A 14,480-nucleotide genomic window follows, 5' to 3' on the forward strand; every position below is an offset into this window, starting at 1 on the left:
TCAGTATACAAATCAATCTCATTCTCGTTGGGGACCAAAATTCGTGGTTAAGCCTGACCGCACCATCCACGAAAATTGGTACCCCACGAACAATAGTATTTAAATAGTAATTGATAAAGTAAGGGTTATAATAGGCATAAATGCATTTGTGACAAAGAGTTTATACCTTTTGTGCAGTGCTATTTAATTCTCAGGCAGATGTAATTTTGAGCACCTTCTGAATTTCTACACGAACATTATAAAAAAAAAATTAGAAAAATCAGTTTATATTATGAAATTCATTGTCTTCTACAAAAAATGATCGTCCAGTAGCCAAGAGAAATACCCAGGTGCTCATCATTTTTAATGGTTTTAGTTTTACCACATTATTAATTAACTCTATAATGTTGTCTTTAATACAACCTAAACTGTCTTAAAAATTGAAACCTGGTGAAGATAAAAAAACATAAATGAAATTTAGTTAAGTCCTATGAAGTTAAAGAAAAAAATCATCAAAAAAACTTAGGATACTATTTGTGAATTCCAAAATTGCATGACCTTTCAACACATTTTAATGCAAATGATTGACTTTTCATCTTGCCCTTTTATTAGCTGCATGTAACAAAGTCTGTAGACCTTAAAGATGACTTAGGAGGCTATAAAAAGGTCTTTATGACAACAGTGGAATTTTTCTCTCAAGACAAAAATAAGTATAGGATAAGTTAGGAGGTAATCTTAATAGGATAATTAATTGGAAAGAGTGAATAACCAAAATATGATCACAATTGCTGAAGAATGCCTAGATTTAACAGGTGTATGGAACTTGTTCCGCACACGAGTTAAATTTTCATGCGTTCTTGGCACGAGCATTAATATTTTGGTTATTCACAATAACCAATTGATTTTCCTATTTATTATATAGATTTCCTCCATTATTTATTGTTATTTTCAACACAAATTAAAATTTTGTGAATGGCGGATTGATATTCGTGTTGTGATGTTTTGGGGGGAGAAAGCGCGAGAGTGAAATTACCAAATTTATTTCATAGTGTGAATTATCGCAAAAAATTACACTGGGAACAATCGGTAAATCACTGCTATCTATATAATAATATACATTTATGATATTATTTAACAACTTAAGGTAGTGTAAGATACATGAAATTGAAGAATTTGCAGTTAATTAATAAAGATATAATTATATAGTAATTTTCATTTTGGCTTAGTTATAGGTCCTCAGCTTGTTATATTGGCCTTTGGTGTTACCCGACTGGCTAGTATGACCAGCTTCGAACCCACGACCCTAAGCCAATTTGAAAATCACTCTGTCATGATAGCAGTATCATGGTATTGTTTCATAATGATTGTATGAATTTGTATATGTTCAAAATGTAGTGTGGTATGATTTGTATTCCCTGCGATTTCATTCCAGGCTGTACAGACAGGAAGTAATTTTTATTATGGAACTGGTATAAAAGGAGCAGCATTAATGAGATTTGGAACACTCCTGTCCCAAGTGTTTGAAAGGAGCATGGACCTCAGACAACTGAGTGATCAGCACAAAATACTGAGTTACACTCTTACCTGGGCACCATTTTCTACTCATGTGAAAATATATTGTACGAATTTATTTTTTGCTATTTAAAGTTGATGTACATGTAGCACGTATCCCAGTAACCTTCACAGTCTAAATTTAGACTTTCAATAGATAAATTTTCAAAATTCAACTAGCCCCAGGCTAGGGTCTAGTAAAAATATTATGCTAGTTAAATGATTAGTAGTTTTCATTGTGAATGAAAACTACTTATTGAACTATTCCAAATATAACATTTTTTAATAGACCCTAGCTTTGAGCCAGTGGCTAAAGGCAAGCAGTGGCCCAGCTTCAATTGACCATTTTTATTTATAAAGTCATGTTTTAATGCCACTGCCAACTGTGTTGAATCCTTCAGCTATTCCATCTTTTCTTCTTTCCATGACAATAGTTTTCTAGATTTCTTCTTTAACCCTTGTAGATATTGAGTTGATTTTGTCTGTGTAAGTTTATATTAATGAGTTATTGATCATGTTTGAGTTGGGTTCTTTTTTAATGCTCTTTTAATGAAATGTCGAGACCTATACAAAGTTTATTTGTTTAAGTATTATCTATTGTAAATGCTAAAATACCTGGACTGAATAAAAAAAGTATTTTAAAACACTGCATTATTTTCTTTTTTTACTTTTAATATTTCAGGTCATAATGAATACAAAAATTCTCTAAGTCCTGGCACTGCAGATATTATGAGTAACTTTATAGAAATAGTGAAAACAGCCTGTGAAGATCTTGTCAAAGGAACAATACTGATACAAGACTTGGAGACAATAATGGGAAAAGAGGACCACTTTAAATCTGTTATCTCGGAAATTCAGGATATTCCCATTGAACCAGATTACTTGCTTCAGACATTGGCTCTAAGGAAAAAGGAACTAGCTCGGTATCAGGAAACTTTAAAAGTGGTTCAAGACTTCTTGTTTCTGTGCTCTAGATTTCAAGGTAAGAAAAAAGGCCAATGGAATTATACATGTGCAGACCAAGACCATATAATTTTCAGTCTAAAAGTATAAGTCTTTTCTGTTCAGCATGTTATTGTCTACAACTCTTATTACTCACTGGATTCTAGTAAAACTTAAAGTAGTGTTCAAACACTATATGGATATTCTTAATGTGAGTAATTTATAGGAGGGTTGGTCATTATATGCTTGAATTTATGAGTTATACAACTGCATTTGAAGGAGGATATTCTCTTTGTTCACAGTATTTCTAGTCTTTCTCTCTGTCTGCCTGTTCATCTGTCATTCCATCCATCAAGATTTTTTTTCACAAAAATTTTGCCTTCCATTGGACTAATTGATCTTAAATTCGGAATGTTGTTTTTTATGGATGGGCCATACTGTGAAGGTACTTTTATTCGTGGGTACCAGTTTTCGTGGTTTAAAGATAAATATCAGTTTGTGGATTCTTGAATTCATTGATTTTAAACTCTATCACACATACTAATAGGAAATATTTCCTCTTTGGTTGGAATCAAATTTCGTGGTTTACCAGACCCAAGAAAACCACGAAAATTGGTACCCCACGAACAATTATACTTTCACAGTATGTGGTAAGTTATTTTAGTTGCTGTCCAGTACCAACTTCCTGTTTCATGGGACTATGAATATTTATTTCACTTCATAAACAAACTTATAAGGGACAAGAATATCATACCCTGATCTTTATTAGGTTATGAAGGAAAAAAAAATATATAATTCTTTAATAGTTTTGCTTTAAAACTACTGTCATACTTTTTTTATTGGTTTCAAATGTGAATTGGGATGCAGAACAACTCTTTTCAAAAGAAAAGTTTAAAGGAGAAGACCATGTTATTGTGCAAGTCATGAATAATTTCCTTTTTTTAATTAATTAATCGAGATTAATAATTATGAAATTTGAATTTCCTGCACCTATAGGCACCACCATGATCGGTTGAACTGTGACATCACGAAGTCCGTTTGTAAAGGGAAAGTAAATAAGTAATTGATTATGATGTCCCAAAAATCGCAAATTTGGGACTTTTCCCCTAAAATGTCAACCTAAAATAGATAGAAGAAGAGATTGAGGCACAGCATGTAATCAAATGTCAGACATCATTGACGAACAATGGGATTTGGCAGCCAGATGACTAGTATTTGTAAGGAAAATCGTATGGCTACTTCCGAAGAATATTCGTGTTGCTGGTAAAAAAAACTTTTAGAACATTTCTCTTTTATCATTCGTGCAATCGTAAGTTTGACAAGTCGTCATGTTTGGGTGATTAGATAAAAAGGATCGTAGAAATATTCACGACATAGTCTTTGTTTACATATTATTTGCAGTACTTGCATCAGTACCAAACCGACTTAGTGACGTCATGAGCCAATCGGAAACTATCAGTAAAAATCAATAAAGTCTGACTATGATCTTCCTTCAGATAGGAGAGTTCTGCAAGATGGCTATCCACTTACATTTCAAGGATTTCGAACTTTGCATAGCCTTGAGCATTTTATAAAGGCGCATTTCCCATAAATGGTTATTTTTGTTTAAGTGGGTATGATTTGTCATAAGAGCCTAACTTAATGCAAGGGTGGTCTTTCCCTTTAAGTTTCTTTTAAATGACAGTGTGAACAATATCATCTAGAAATTGACTTTTATAATTGTAGTTAAGGAAGAATGTCATTTTAATGCTCATTTACAGGCAATGCACAACATTTAGAAGAAAGAATTAAAAGTTTTAAAAGATTAGAAACCATCAGACTCTGCTCATTGTGTAAAGTAGCGAAGTTGGAAGAGACTACAAACCAAGAAAACTATAAGCCAATTATCATAGCATTTGGTTTGGATGAGGATGTTCTAGAGACAATACCATATATACTGCAATGCAGTCAGGGAATTCTTTTCACAACTTTATGGGATAAGAAAGGCAATGAAGTAGCAAAGCAAAAACAGAAAGAACTTGATATGGATGAAATTTTGGAAGAGGTTTGGGCCCCAACATATCAGTTCTGGAATGACCTGTGTAAAAGATTAAAGTCTGGTGATTTAAAGTTCTCCGAGTTTGAGAAATACTTTAGCAGGACAGCTAATATGGAGACTTTAAGGGTGGAATTAGAAAGATTGAGTGGTGATGGAGACAAACAGTGGGTTGACGTGAGATTGGACCAACTGAGAAAGTATCGGAGTTTACGAAACTGCTTGTTTGGGGCAGAAGTTATCATGGATGTCGTAAAAGAATATGAACTGAAGGGAAATTTTACCCAGATTGGTAATGTACTTAGTTTGGTAAGTTAATCATAACATAAAAGCAAAAAATGAAGATAAATTTATGAATACATTTTAAGTTCAAGCCATAACAATGATGCTTTGACATGGATATGATAAGATTATTGGTATTGTAAGTTTGATAGGAAATTTTGCTGATTTTTAAATATGGACCTTAATTTTTGAAATACAAGCCCATCAAGTCAGACTTAGGTATATGAAGATCTTGTTATAAACATTTTCTGAATGAAGTATTATAGTACAGAATAAACTGAAGTTTTAGCCATTGCTTGTGATAATGATAGTTCATTTCTATAGGCAGGGGATGCTGATACAAAGATGAATACTTTGGATGACAGTATGATGCAGACATGTGAAATTCTGAGTGGAATCAATGAAGACAAGGCAAAGTGTCTAAAAATATTCTGCCTGTGTAAACCTCTGGTTGACTGGTTGAGAACAACTATGCCATGTATGTAATGACTAAAAACTACTTGTAGAATGCTTTATAAGTGTCTCCTGCATTTTACCAAAGTGTGGGGCTGTAAAATTTAACTTCTGATCCTACTTTAGCTTTTAACTTATTGATTTTGATTAGCTGCAAAATTGTAGCTACTACCTTTTTTTTTAAATATTTGTTGGAATGGTGTATTAGCAACAGTAAATATTAAAAATAATAATCAAGTGATCTCAATGGCTACATGTTCACAACTAGATTTTGATATGTAAGTCTCGTTTAGTACTTGATCATAGTATTAGTTTATCATGTTTATATTTTTAAATGTTCTAAACGTATTCTATTTGTTGATACCTGTATAAAAGATGTGTCTAGAAATTGTCTGTTGGTTTTATACTGAAGAATAAAGTTAAAATTTGTATATGTTTTTTTTTAATTAATGATTCAATATTATGTTTCTCAGCTGGACTTAAGGAGTTAAAAGTATTTGTTGACTTGGCTAGTATATCTGCTGGTGAAGGTGATTATGAGATTGGAAAGGTCAACTGTCTCCATTCTGCCACTACTGGATATGCACCACTCATCTTTAACCTCAACAAAGACTGTGATGCTGTAGCCTTCCTAGGCAAATGCCAAGAAGTGTGGAAAGAGTTGGCATCTAATCCTAAATTACCAAAGAAACTGGTATGTCTTGGATGTTGTTTTTATGTTTAAAATATGTTTGCCAATATTTGACATTTCAACATTTGAGCTGTTACAGTAACAATATTTTACAGATGTTTTTTTTTTTATTTGAAACTTTAGATCAATTAAAGATCAGCATTGGTACATATAGCTACTGATTGTAATTTTGATTTTACACTGTGCTTGAAGATTTTTCCTCTATTTTTAATACAGACTGACACCCAAAGACAGCTGGATTGGTTGAAATCAGTGAAGCAAACTCATGGTTCTGTAGAGGTTACCTCCCTTGCTCAAGCTGAGGCTATCAATGCCAATGGTATTTACCAAGTTGGAAATTTAAAGAAAATGGCTGCAATTAAAAGTCCAGTGAGTATATGTTTTGATGTAGTTTTACAAATTTTCTTTTGACTTAAATTGAGATGTTACACAAGTATGACTTTAATGTAACAAAAAATGCAAGAAATTGAATACTTCTATTTAAAAAATATGATAATTACACTCTATGCAACAATGTTGTAGTAGGTTAATTGTTTATAGGTGTCCAACTGTCATGTATCTTTTTATGAAGTAATTATGCTTTATAGAATTCACTAAATGAAGTTTCCAATATATATGATTTTCAGACTTTGAGTGCAGTACTAGAGCTTAGAGTAACAGAGACAGAAGGTCAAAGGTTACAAAGAAACCAGTATAGATATGAACAACTCCATGATCTACAATCCAGACTGATGTTAGTGGCTGGGAAGGCTGAGAAAGGCAAAGACGAAGTTGATAGATTTATGCTGGTATGGATAAATACAGTGAAACTTTTTTCAGTAGAACCCTTAATAAACCTTCTGAATTCCTTTTATATCAATTTTGATACATTTTGAATCTGTATAAACCAAGCACCATCTTAAATTGAACTAGTTCATCAGCCCTAAAGATGATTGGTTGAGACAGTTTATGACTTTGTCATTTTCTTCTGTTTCTTGTTTCATTTTTTGGAGTATGCGAGAGGAACATAAATTGACCTCCTTTTCTATCATTTTGAAAATAAGACGATGATCATGCCAAAGTACTTAAACCCTGCTAAATTGTTTGCACCTGTCCCAAGTCAGGAATTTCTGGCTTTTGTATGTCTTGTTCCTTTTTCACCTTTAGATTATTTTAATGATACTTGAGTATATAGGGGCAACTCTTTCAATGTACCTTTGTATAATGATATTTTGGGGCCAGCTGCAACATACTTTGTGGTATGAAGGTTTCCTCGTCGTTTATTGAAGACCAATAGGTGGCCTTGGGCTGACATTTTTCTGACATTTAGACTTTGTTTAACTGTAGGATAATGTGATTTCAGATTCTTGATTCTGTAGTGAGATTGGGTAATATCTACACCAAGCTTGTGGCTGAAGGATGTGTACTTTTCTCTCAATGGCATGTTAGATTCCTTTGTGATCCAAATAGGACTGCATGTGCCTTCATTAATTTTGGATTTGGGGAAGAAAAGCACACTCTAAAAGGTCGAATAAACCAACAAGGTGAGGATGTCAGTGCAATCATCCCCAAGCTTGCCAAGTTTATGGAACAATGCCACCAGAAATGGCTGGATTACATTGATGAGAGAAGGGAGAAATATTACCTGCTGAATTACTTCACTATTGATCAGATGGTCATACTACAGCAAGAACTTGTCAAAATTGGGTCAGAGGTTGAACCTTCTGTACTCATTTATCCAATGTTATCTGCTGTGAGGCAGGGTTGTACCAAAGAAGATCTTGTGAAAGCAATGACATCTGCTAAACAAGATGTGGAGACTTTGGATGCTAGAAGAGAACAAGAAATGGAGGAGGATGGAGAGGAGGATGAAATGGAAAGTGAAAATACCAGTGATGATGTTAAAGTGGCTAAGTTCCTTAAGATTGTGACAGAAATATATTCTATTGAGTTAGCTAGAGAGGCCCTGAAGCATGTATCACCTGATGAAATTGATGAAGGTAAATTGAAAATTTAAGCTAATAATATGTTAAATTAGGAAGAAACAGATACAATACAGAAAACAATCATGCTTTTTACTTACATGTAGGTGCTTCAATTTTATTATTGAAGAACAGTCGCATTTACTTTAAGATTGAAATTAGGATTAAAAAAAAATTTTGACTAGGTTATGTGATATACCAATTTCATTACACAAGCATAACTTGGTTAAGATTAATAATAAATCTTATCAATTCAAATTCAAAAAATAGTTTGAGAATTTTTGAAATGCCAACTACAGGCCAGTTAATGCTAATGAAATCACAGTACCAAATTAGTTTATACAGGATCATCTAGTCTGCTCAAAGAAAACCAACCCATTGAAAGGCTGAATACAAACGAATTGAATTATAATATACATGTATTTAAAAATATTTTCTTTTTCTTCTGTCTTAGTTTTAAATTGCACATTATGTTATCAGGTCTAGAATGGTGTATGGAGAATGAAGATGACTTTATTCCTGATAATACTAATGAAGATACTCCTATGGAAGATGATAGATCAAGGGAGACAACTAGATTCACAGGATGGACAGAAACAGGACAGTCTTTGGCATCCATTACAGCTAACCTGGTCAGTCAGCTTGGAATGGAGTCAAAGTAAGATAATATCTTGGCATTTTTCCAAACCTTGTAAAATGATGTTTCTGAATTTAATTTCTTTGTCAATGATGTTATTTTTTTACAGCTTCTGCTTGTAACATACATAGTGAGTAGCATTGCACATTTGACATAAAGGCTATATATGAATAAGGTTTAAAAATGCAGGAAGTTGCAAGATTCTGCCTCGCATTTCAACGAGTTTAGGCCAAACTATTATATACTGTAAAAAGTATTTGTAAGAATCAGGCAAATGGAAAAAAATCAGAAGCATGCATGTCAAAGCCCTACCGATCTGTCAATGAAATATCACTTAAGGCTACCTTATCTATTTGGAAAGACCAATATTTAATCTCTGCATCACTGGCTTTGCTCAGAATTTTTTCAATAGACTGTCAGAAAAATGAGGTTTTTGACAGAGTTATCTGCTCTTGAAATGTTCATTTTCTGTGCATTTCAATGAAATTGTAACTCAATAGGCCAGCAGTTGATATGGAAAATCTTGTCTGTTTTCCTGGATTCAGATGGTGAAAATAGTCAAATTACACTATCAAAATGTTGGGTTTTTTCAATACCATGTGTCTCCCACTGACTGATTCTTACAGACACTTAATTCGTGGATACCAATTTCCGTGGATTAGGGAAGGAAGAAACACAAGTCTGTGGATTCTTGAATTTGTGGCTTTGAGGTTTTCAGTGTACACATCAGTCATAATCTTCTTTTTGTTAGGAATCTAAATTCGTGGTTTGGCCTACCCATGAAATCCATGAAAATTGGTACCCAATGAACAATAGTACTTTCACAGTATCTAAATTGTCAAATTACTGTAGTAGTATTTTCTTTAAACTGCAACACAAAATCACTGAAAAAAATATTTTTGAATAAAAACAAAATGATTAAACCCTGAAAGAGAAATTTGCAAGCAACCTCATAACAGTGTACTGTGAAAGTATTATTGTTTGTGGGATATCAAATTTTGTGATTTTTATAAACCAAGAATCTATGAACTAAGATTTTTCCACTAAATTACGAAAATTGGTACACATGACTTAAAGTACTTTTACAGTAACATTTTAATGTCATAACAAAAAGTGAAATTCAGTCATTGACAGTGAATCACAGATAAATATACAGTCAATGGTGGTCAATGTATTTAAACTTCTCAAAAAAAGTGGTTGCAGTATATAAGACAATTGATGTGTCTGATTTTGTTTGTACTTAAAATTTAGAGTTAATTCTTACTATTCATGATACACATTTTTCAGAGAGAATTCTGTAGACAAGTTGATCCGGGCTCTAGAAGACCTGTGGCAGACATTCCTTAGTTCTATATCATCCAGTGTGTCAGACTATCTCAGTGTAGAACATTTAGGTTTGATTCTAAACAGACTGGCTGAACAGGGTATGTTGCCCATTTATTTGTCATTATCAACTATGAGTTGTATATGATAATTTGATTGTTTATTTCTCTTCAGGTCAAGGTAGGTTATTTTCCATTAACTAACTTGGTACTGTGATGTCAGTAACATTGATCATTCTGCAGTCTGCAGTTCAAATAATTCCAAACTAAAAGAGGCTTTGATGAAGTGACAAATCTTAATTTTGACTGGATTTGATTAGAAATTAAATTAGAATGATTGTTTTCAATTTTTGACTAAGTTATGCTTGGTCTTTGTCCCTGGATTACAATCTTTCGATTACTGCTATAACCTTGGTTCTCTTGATTACTCTTGCTTAACCAACTTTGGGACAGTTATGCTTGTTCATAAACTGTTTGTGGTTCATGATATGTAGACTATCCCAAAGTTGGTTATTTGGCATAATAATCCAAAACTGTCCTTAAATAGCAAATAGAATTTGGTTTTTGCTCTGTTGAACTTATATATAAGAAAAAGACTTCACATGATCTAAATGGGTCAAGATGTTATAATTAAAGGTAAAAATGCATCTGGGCATATGTTTGTTAGCACACGATGTTCATATCAATGATTTTTTTTTCACAGAGGAGATGATTATAGACAGAACATTCCTACCAAGTTTTACCCCAGGAGAACCCAACTTAATCATATGTCCTCAGAGTAAGTTTGAAGTTTATTTCTTTTCAATTTTTAATTTGTTAATGTAAATAAAAATACTATCTGTGAAATGAAGATCAGACGATAATGTCCATGATATATCAAGTTTTAAAACAATGTTGCAGTGAAAGGAAATTTACATGCTCCATAAGGTGTATATTCATAGTTCAGAATGTGACAGTGATATTTCTCTTTGATTACAGGTGAGATATATAACACTGTGCTAACTGTATACAGCCATGAGAATGATAAATCACTACCACAACATGATGAAGTTTTACTCTGTACTCCACAAACCACACTTGATATGGTATGAATAGATTTATATAGCTTTATAATAATTTACATTCCTGAGAAAAGAACCCAAGGTTTACAGTACTTTCTTTCAGGTGACAGTTTGTATTTTGAAAATAGCAACAATAAAATTGCCAAAAATTTAAGTGATGTCTGATCGAACAGAGGGAGGTAGTTCAAATGCCTGTTACTTTTTGAACATGAAAATATAGTTATTTTTTATGGTTTTAGGTAGAGATATTTTGGAGGCGTGCCTTGTTTGCTGATAACAAGAAAGTATATTGTCTGGTCAACGCTGATCTACTTGATTATGATGTTAGTGATAGAGGGGAGAGAACTCTAGAAAGACTGATGAAAAATGCTGAAAACAGAGGTAATCCACTTATTAGTACTTCATATTGAAATGAAGATTTAACTTTCTTGCATATTGGAGAAGTTTGATAAGTGTTAGGCTCAACAGATATTGATTGATTCTATAAAATTATCGTAAACAATTGTCTCTTACAATACGCTTTAATAGCATTGTTGCTTTCTTTTGAAATCTTCTCTTGTTTGTATTCTTGGTATTAAATATATAAATGCGTAGTAATTTCTATATAACATGGATCCAGAAATGGTAAAAAATGTCGGTCATTGACCGACTAATTTTGCAAATGACTGACGACAATTTTCCAATGTCGGATATAAAAAATTTGTCAACCCTTATAAATTACAGTCTGTGTGGTTTTATTAGTGTATAAACATCCTGTCTACCAGTCTCCTAATTGTTTATTGGAATAATTGACAAGTGTGTGTGTCAATTTTAGCCGATGTGTAGCCACATGTGACTGTGATTTACCTGTAAATGATTAGTTGATTGCATAATTGAATTAACGGTACACGTGGAGCCCCATTGCGTATATGAATTAACTGAAGTAACTCGGGGAATCTACATACATTTATTAGTTGATTAATTAAGAAAAAAGATTGACAAGTCCACCATTTTCCCACCAATCTTTCAGAGGTAGCGAAAGCACATGGAACTGAAACTGTGAAACAGTCGTAGTTTGTAATTATTAATTCGTCGATTGAATGGTTTTAACACAGAAGTCAACAGACCATTTAAATCAATATACAAAATGTGATCGCCAGTTTCTTTCATAAATAATCAACTTTTTTTTCATCACTCGGAAGTTTTCGGCTGTGTACCTATGTGATGTAAAAATCTGAGAGATACGATGTTTTGTTTACATGTTAGAATGTCCACATTTTGTTGAAAACGAACTCGTTCACTCGCTCTGATATTTTGTAAAAGACGGAGTATGTGATGAAATAACAAGCTTTCCAATATTTATCTGAAAATAACTACATACAAACGTTTTTTTAAATTTATTTTCAATCTGAGTGTGTTAAAGACTGACAACAACGTATGCTGAAGTTTGATAAAATGTCCGACATGGGCTGTCAAAATTTCTGGACCCTTGCTATATAAGCTGATATTAGATAATGTCAATATTTTCCAGGAATCAAATACAAACTTGTTGTGATATGCAGTAGTGAAAATGAATACAAATCCAGGATTGTTGCTGCTTTGGACAAATTCCATCGACCACAGTTACCTATAGATGTAAAGAATGTCAGAGAATACCTCCTTACCAAACTCAGAGTTGATAAGGCACAGTCAGGAATGAGACCAGCTTCCTCTGTTGACTTCGAAAAGTAGGTATCATGATAATGACAGTCATGATTTTTATCTGTTTTAACCAAATAGGAGCTTGCAGGCTTAAAGGTTTTCAGTCTATTTGTGTGTCCCTTCATCCATACGTCCACCATACCCTAGGTTTAGTTTATGTTGAACTTTTACCTGTGTCATTAGCTGTTAAAACATGTCCTGTAGCTGAAGGACTCCATCCATCTGTTCGTCTGTTGGTCCATTATCTGTCACACTTAGGGGACCTACTTTGTGTAATCTGTAGTATCTGCATATGTAACCCTTGTACAGTGCTTGTATACATATTGATGACATGCACTTGTTATTATGGTGAACTTCTATTAATATTTTCCTACATATTTAGCATGTTGAACTTAGCCACTTTGTTTCAGCAGTATATGCTATCATTAGTACATGGTGTCACATATTGCACCTGTACCCTCCTCCCCATATCTGCTAAAGTAAAGTAATATGGGACTTTAGTGTTACTGGCACATAGATATCTTCCTGCTTATTAAGGGCCTGGTCCAAGGATAGAAAGGATGCAAAAAGTTAATGGCTTACCCCCTTCTGTACTAGTTTCTGATCCTTTAACTGTTCATAAATTTATTTTTTATACCTATTTGGATATAGGGAGTCATAGGGGCTCAGGTAAGACTAAAAACAGGTTTGGGAAAAGAACCTGTTTAAAGCTTAATTACACAATTGCATAAACAAAGCAGAAATGATACAAATACAGTTTTCCATGCAATGAACAGAAAATCTGTGGTACTAGCCATTTTGTTTCAGCAGTATATGTTATCATTAGTAAATAACATCAGGAAATTTGTAACCATCAGTGTATTTATATCACTTGCTTAGTGTTTATATACATAATGAAAGTACTTATGTGCTGACAAAAGTATGAAGGTGATGCAGGTTCAGACATGTATTGGTCTTGTTTTTTATTAAGATGAAGTTTCATTATCATAAAATCTGTACATCTTGCTATGTATTTTGATAAATACTGTATAATGTGAAATTCTCCTGAGGTTGTAATTTTCACTATTTTTGTGAAGTATTAGGAAGAGCAAAAAAAGCTCACCTTCAAATTCAAAAGTAATTTTAAAACCTCTGAAACTCCAGAGTGGCTCAATTTTAGAAAAAAGACTAAAAACTTAAATTTCAATGTCAATGTCATTGAACTTTTATTTTACTGAAAAGAATTATAAAATCTCAAAATGTTTAAAAAAATGTGGCAGAAATTACAATGCTTAGTTATTGTGTTCACTTTACAGGTGTAGTGTGAGAGTTGTAAAGTCATGGCGAGCTGGTGTAGGGAAGACACTGTACAAGAAAAGGATGGTGACAGACCTGTATAAAGTGGTCCCTAACATTCCAAGGAGATTTGCCAGTAATGTAACCATTCCACTTCATGAGAAAGCAATTAATACAGATAGTATCATGGACATACTCTTAGAGGAAACACTGCCCCCTAGGTGTAATGAACCAAGGATATTCCATATTGACATATCACACGAGGTACAGGTTTGAGTAACAGTTTAATCTTGAGAGACTGCCTCTTGATATTATTTTGGTTTTGAGAATACCTGAAAACTGATATGGACTGATTGATATAGTGCCACAGAGAACATGTTTCTGAGATGGTAGTATAAACTCATAACAGCTTTTTCACAAAATAAATAATCAGATCACTCAGAAATAGAATAATATGTTTGAGTACCTACCTGTGTGCTTTTGATTCTTTGAGCTAGCACGTTCTGTAATTCTGTAATCTTAAATTTAAAGTGATCTGATTAAATGCTATGGTGAGTTTGCACTTAAATCTATACTGCTTTTTTAAGCCTTTATTTGTTTTAAATTTTATT

At 33.0% G+C, this 14,480-nt stretch overlaps 1 protein-coding gene across 5 annotated transcripts in view; it reads left to right on the forward strand.

Moving 5' to 3' along the window:
* Positions 1–14,480, forward strand: part of LOC148614562 (E3 ubiquitin-protein ligase rnf213-alpha-like) — a 115,084-nt gene that overhangs the window by 36,049 nt on the left and 64,555 nt on the right. For all 5 annotated transcript variants that reach the window (XM_088588728.1, XM_088588727.1, XM_088588731.1 and 2 more), the window contains exons 18-32: positions 1,412–1,598; positions 2,213–2,512; positions 4,233–4,816; positions 5,114–5,267; positions 5,716–5,936; positions 6,150–6,302; positions 6,560–6,721; positions 7,276–7,912; positions 8,375–8,552; positions 9,819–9,955; positions 10,557–10,631; positions 10,832–10,938; positions 11,154–11,295; positions 12,425–12,620; positions 13,890–14,133. In XM_088588728.1, the coding sequence (XP_088444854.1) occupies positions 1,412–1,598; positions 2,213–2,512; positions 4,233–4,816; positions 5,114–5,267; positions 5,716–5,936; positions 6,150–6,302; positions 6,560–6,721; positions 7,276–7,912; positions 8,375–8,552; positions 9,819–9,955; positions 10,557–10,631; positions 10,832–10,938; positions 11,154–11,295; positions 12,425–12,620; positions 13,890–14,133 (3,477 nt within the window). The remainder of the gene's footprint in view (positions 1–1,411; positions 1,599–2,212; positions 2,513–4,232; positions 4,817–5,113; positions 5,268–5,715; positions 5,937–6,149; positions 6,303–6,559; positions 6,722–7,275; positions 7,913–8,374; positions 8,553–9,818; positions 9,956–10,556; positions 10,632–10,831; positions 10,939–11,153; positions 11,296–12,424; positions 12,621–13,889; positions 14,134–14,480) is intronic.

The sequence above is a fragment of the Perna viridis genome, chromosome 6 (assembly GCF_037379345.1).
Source record: "Perna viridis isolate PV_CMFRI_1.1 ecotype Kerala chromosome 6, ASM3737934v1, whole genome shotgun sequence".
Classification (NCBI taxonomy): domain Eukaryota; kingdom Metazoa; phylum Mollusca; class Bivalvia; order Mytilida; family Mytilidae; genus Perna; species Perna viridis.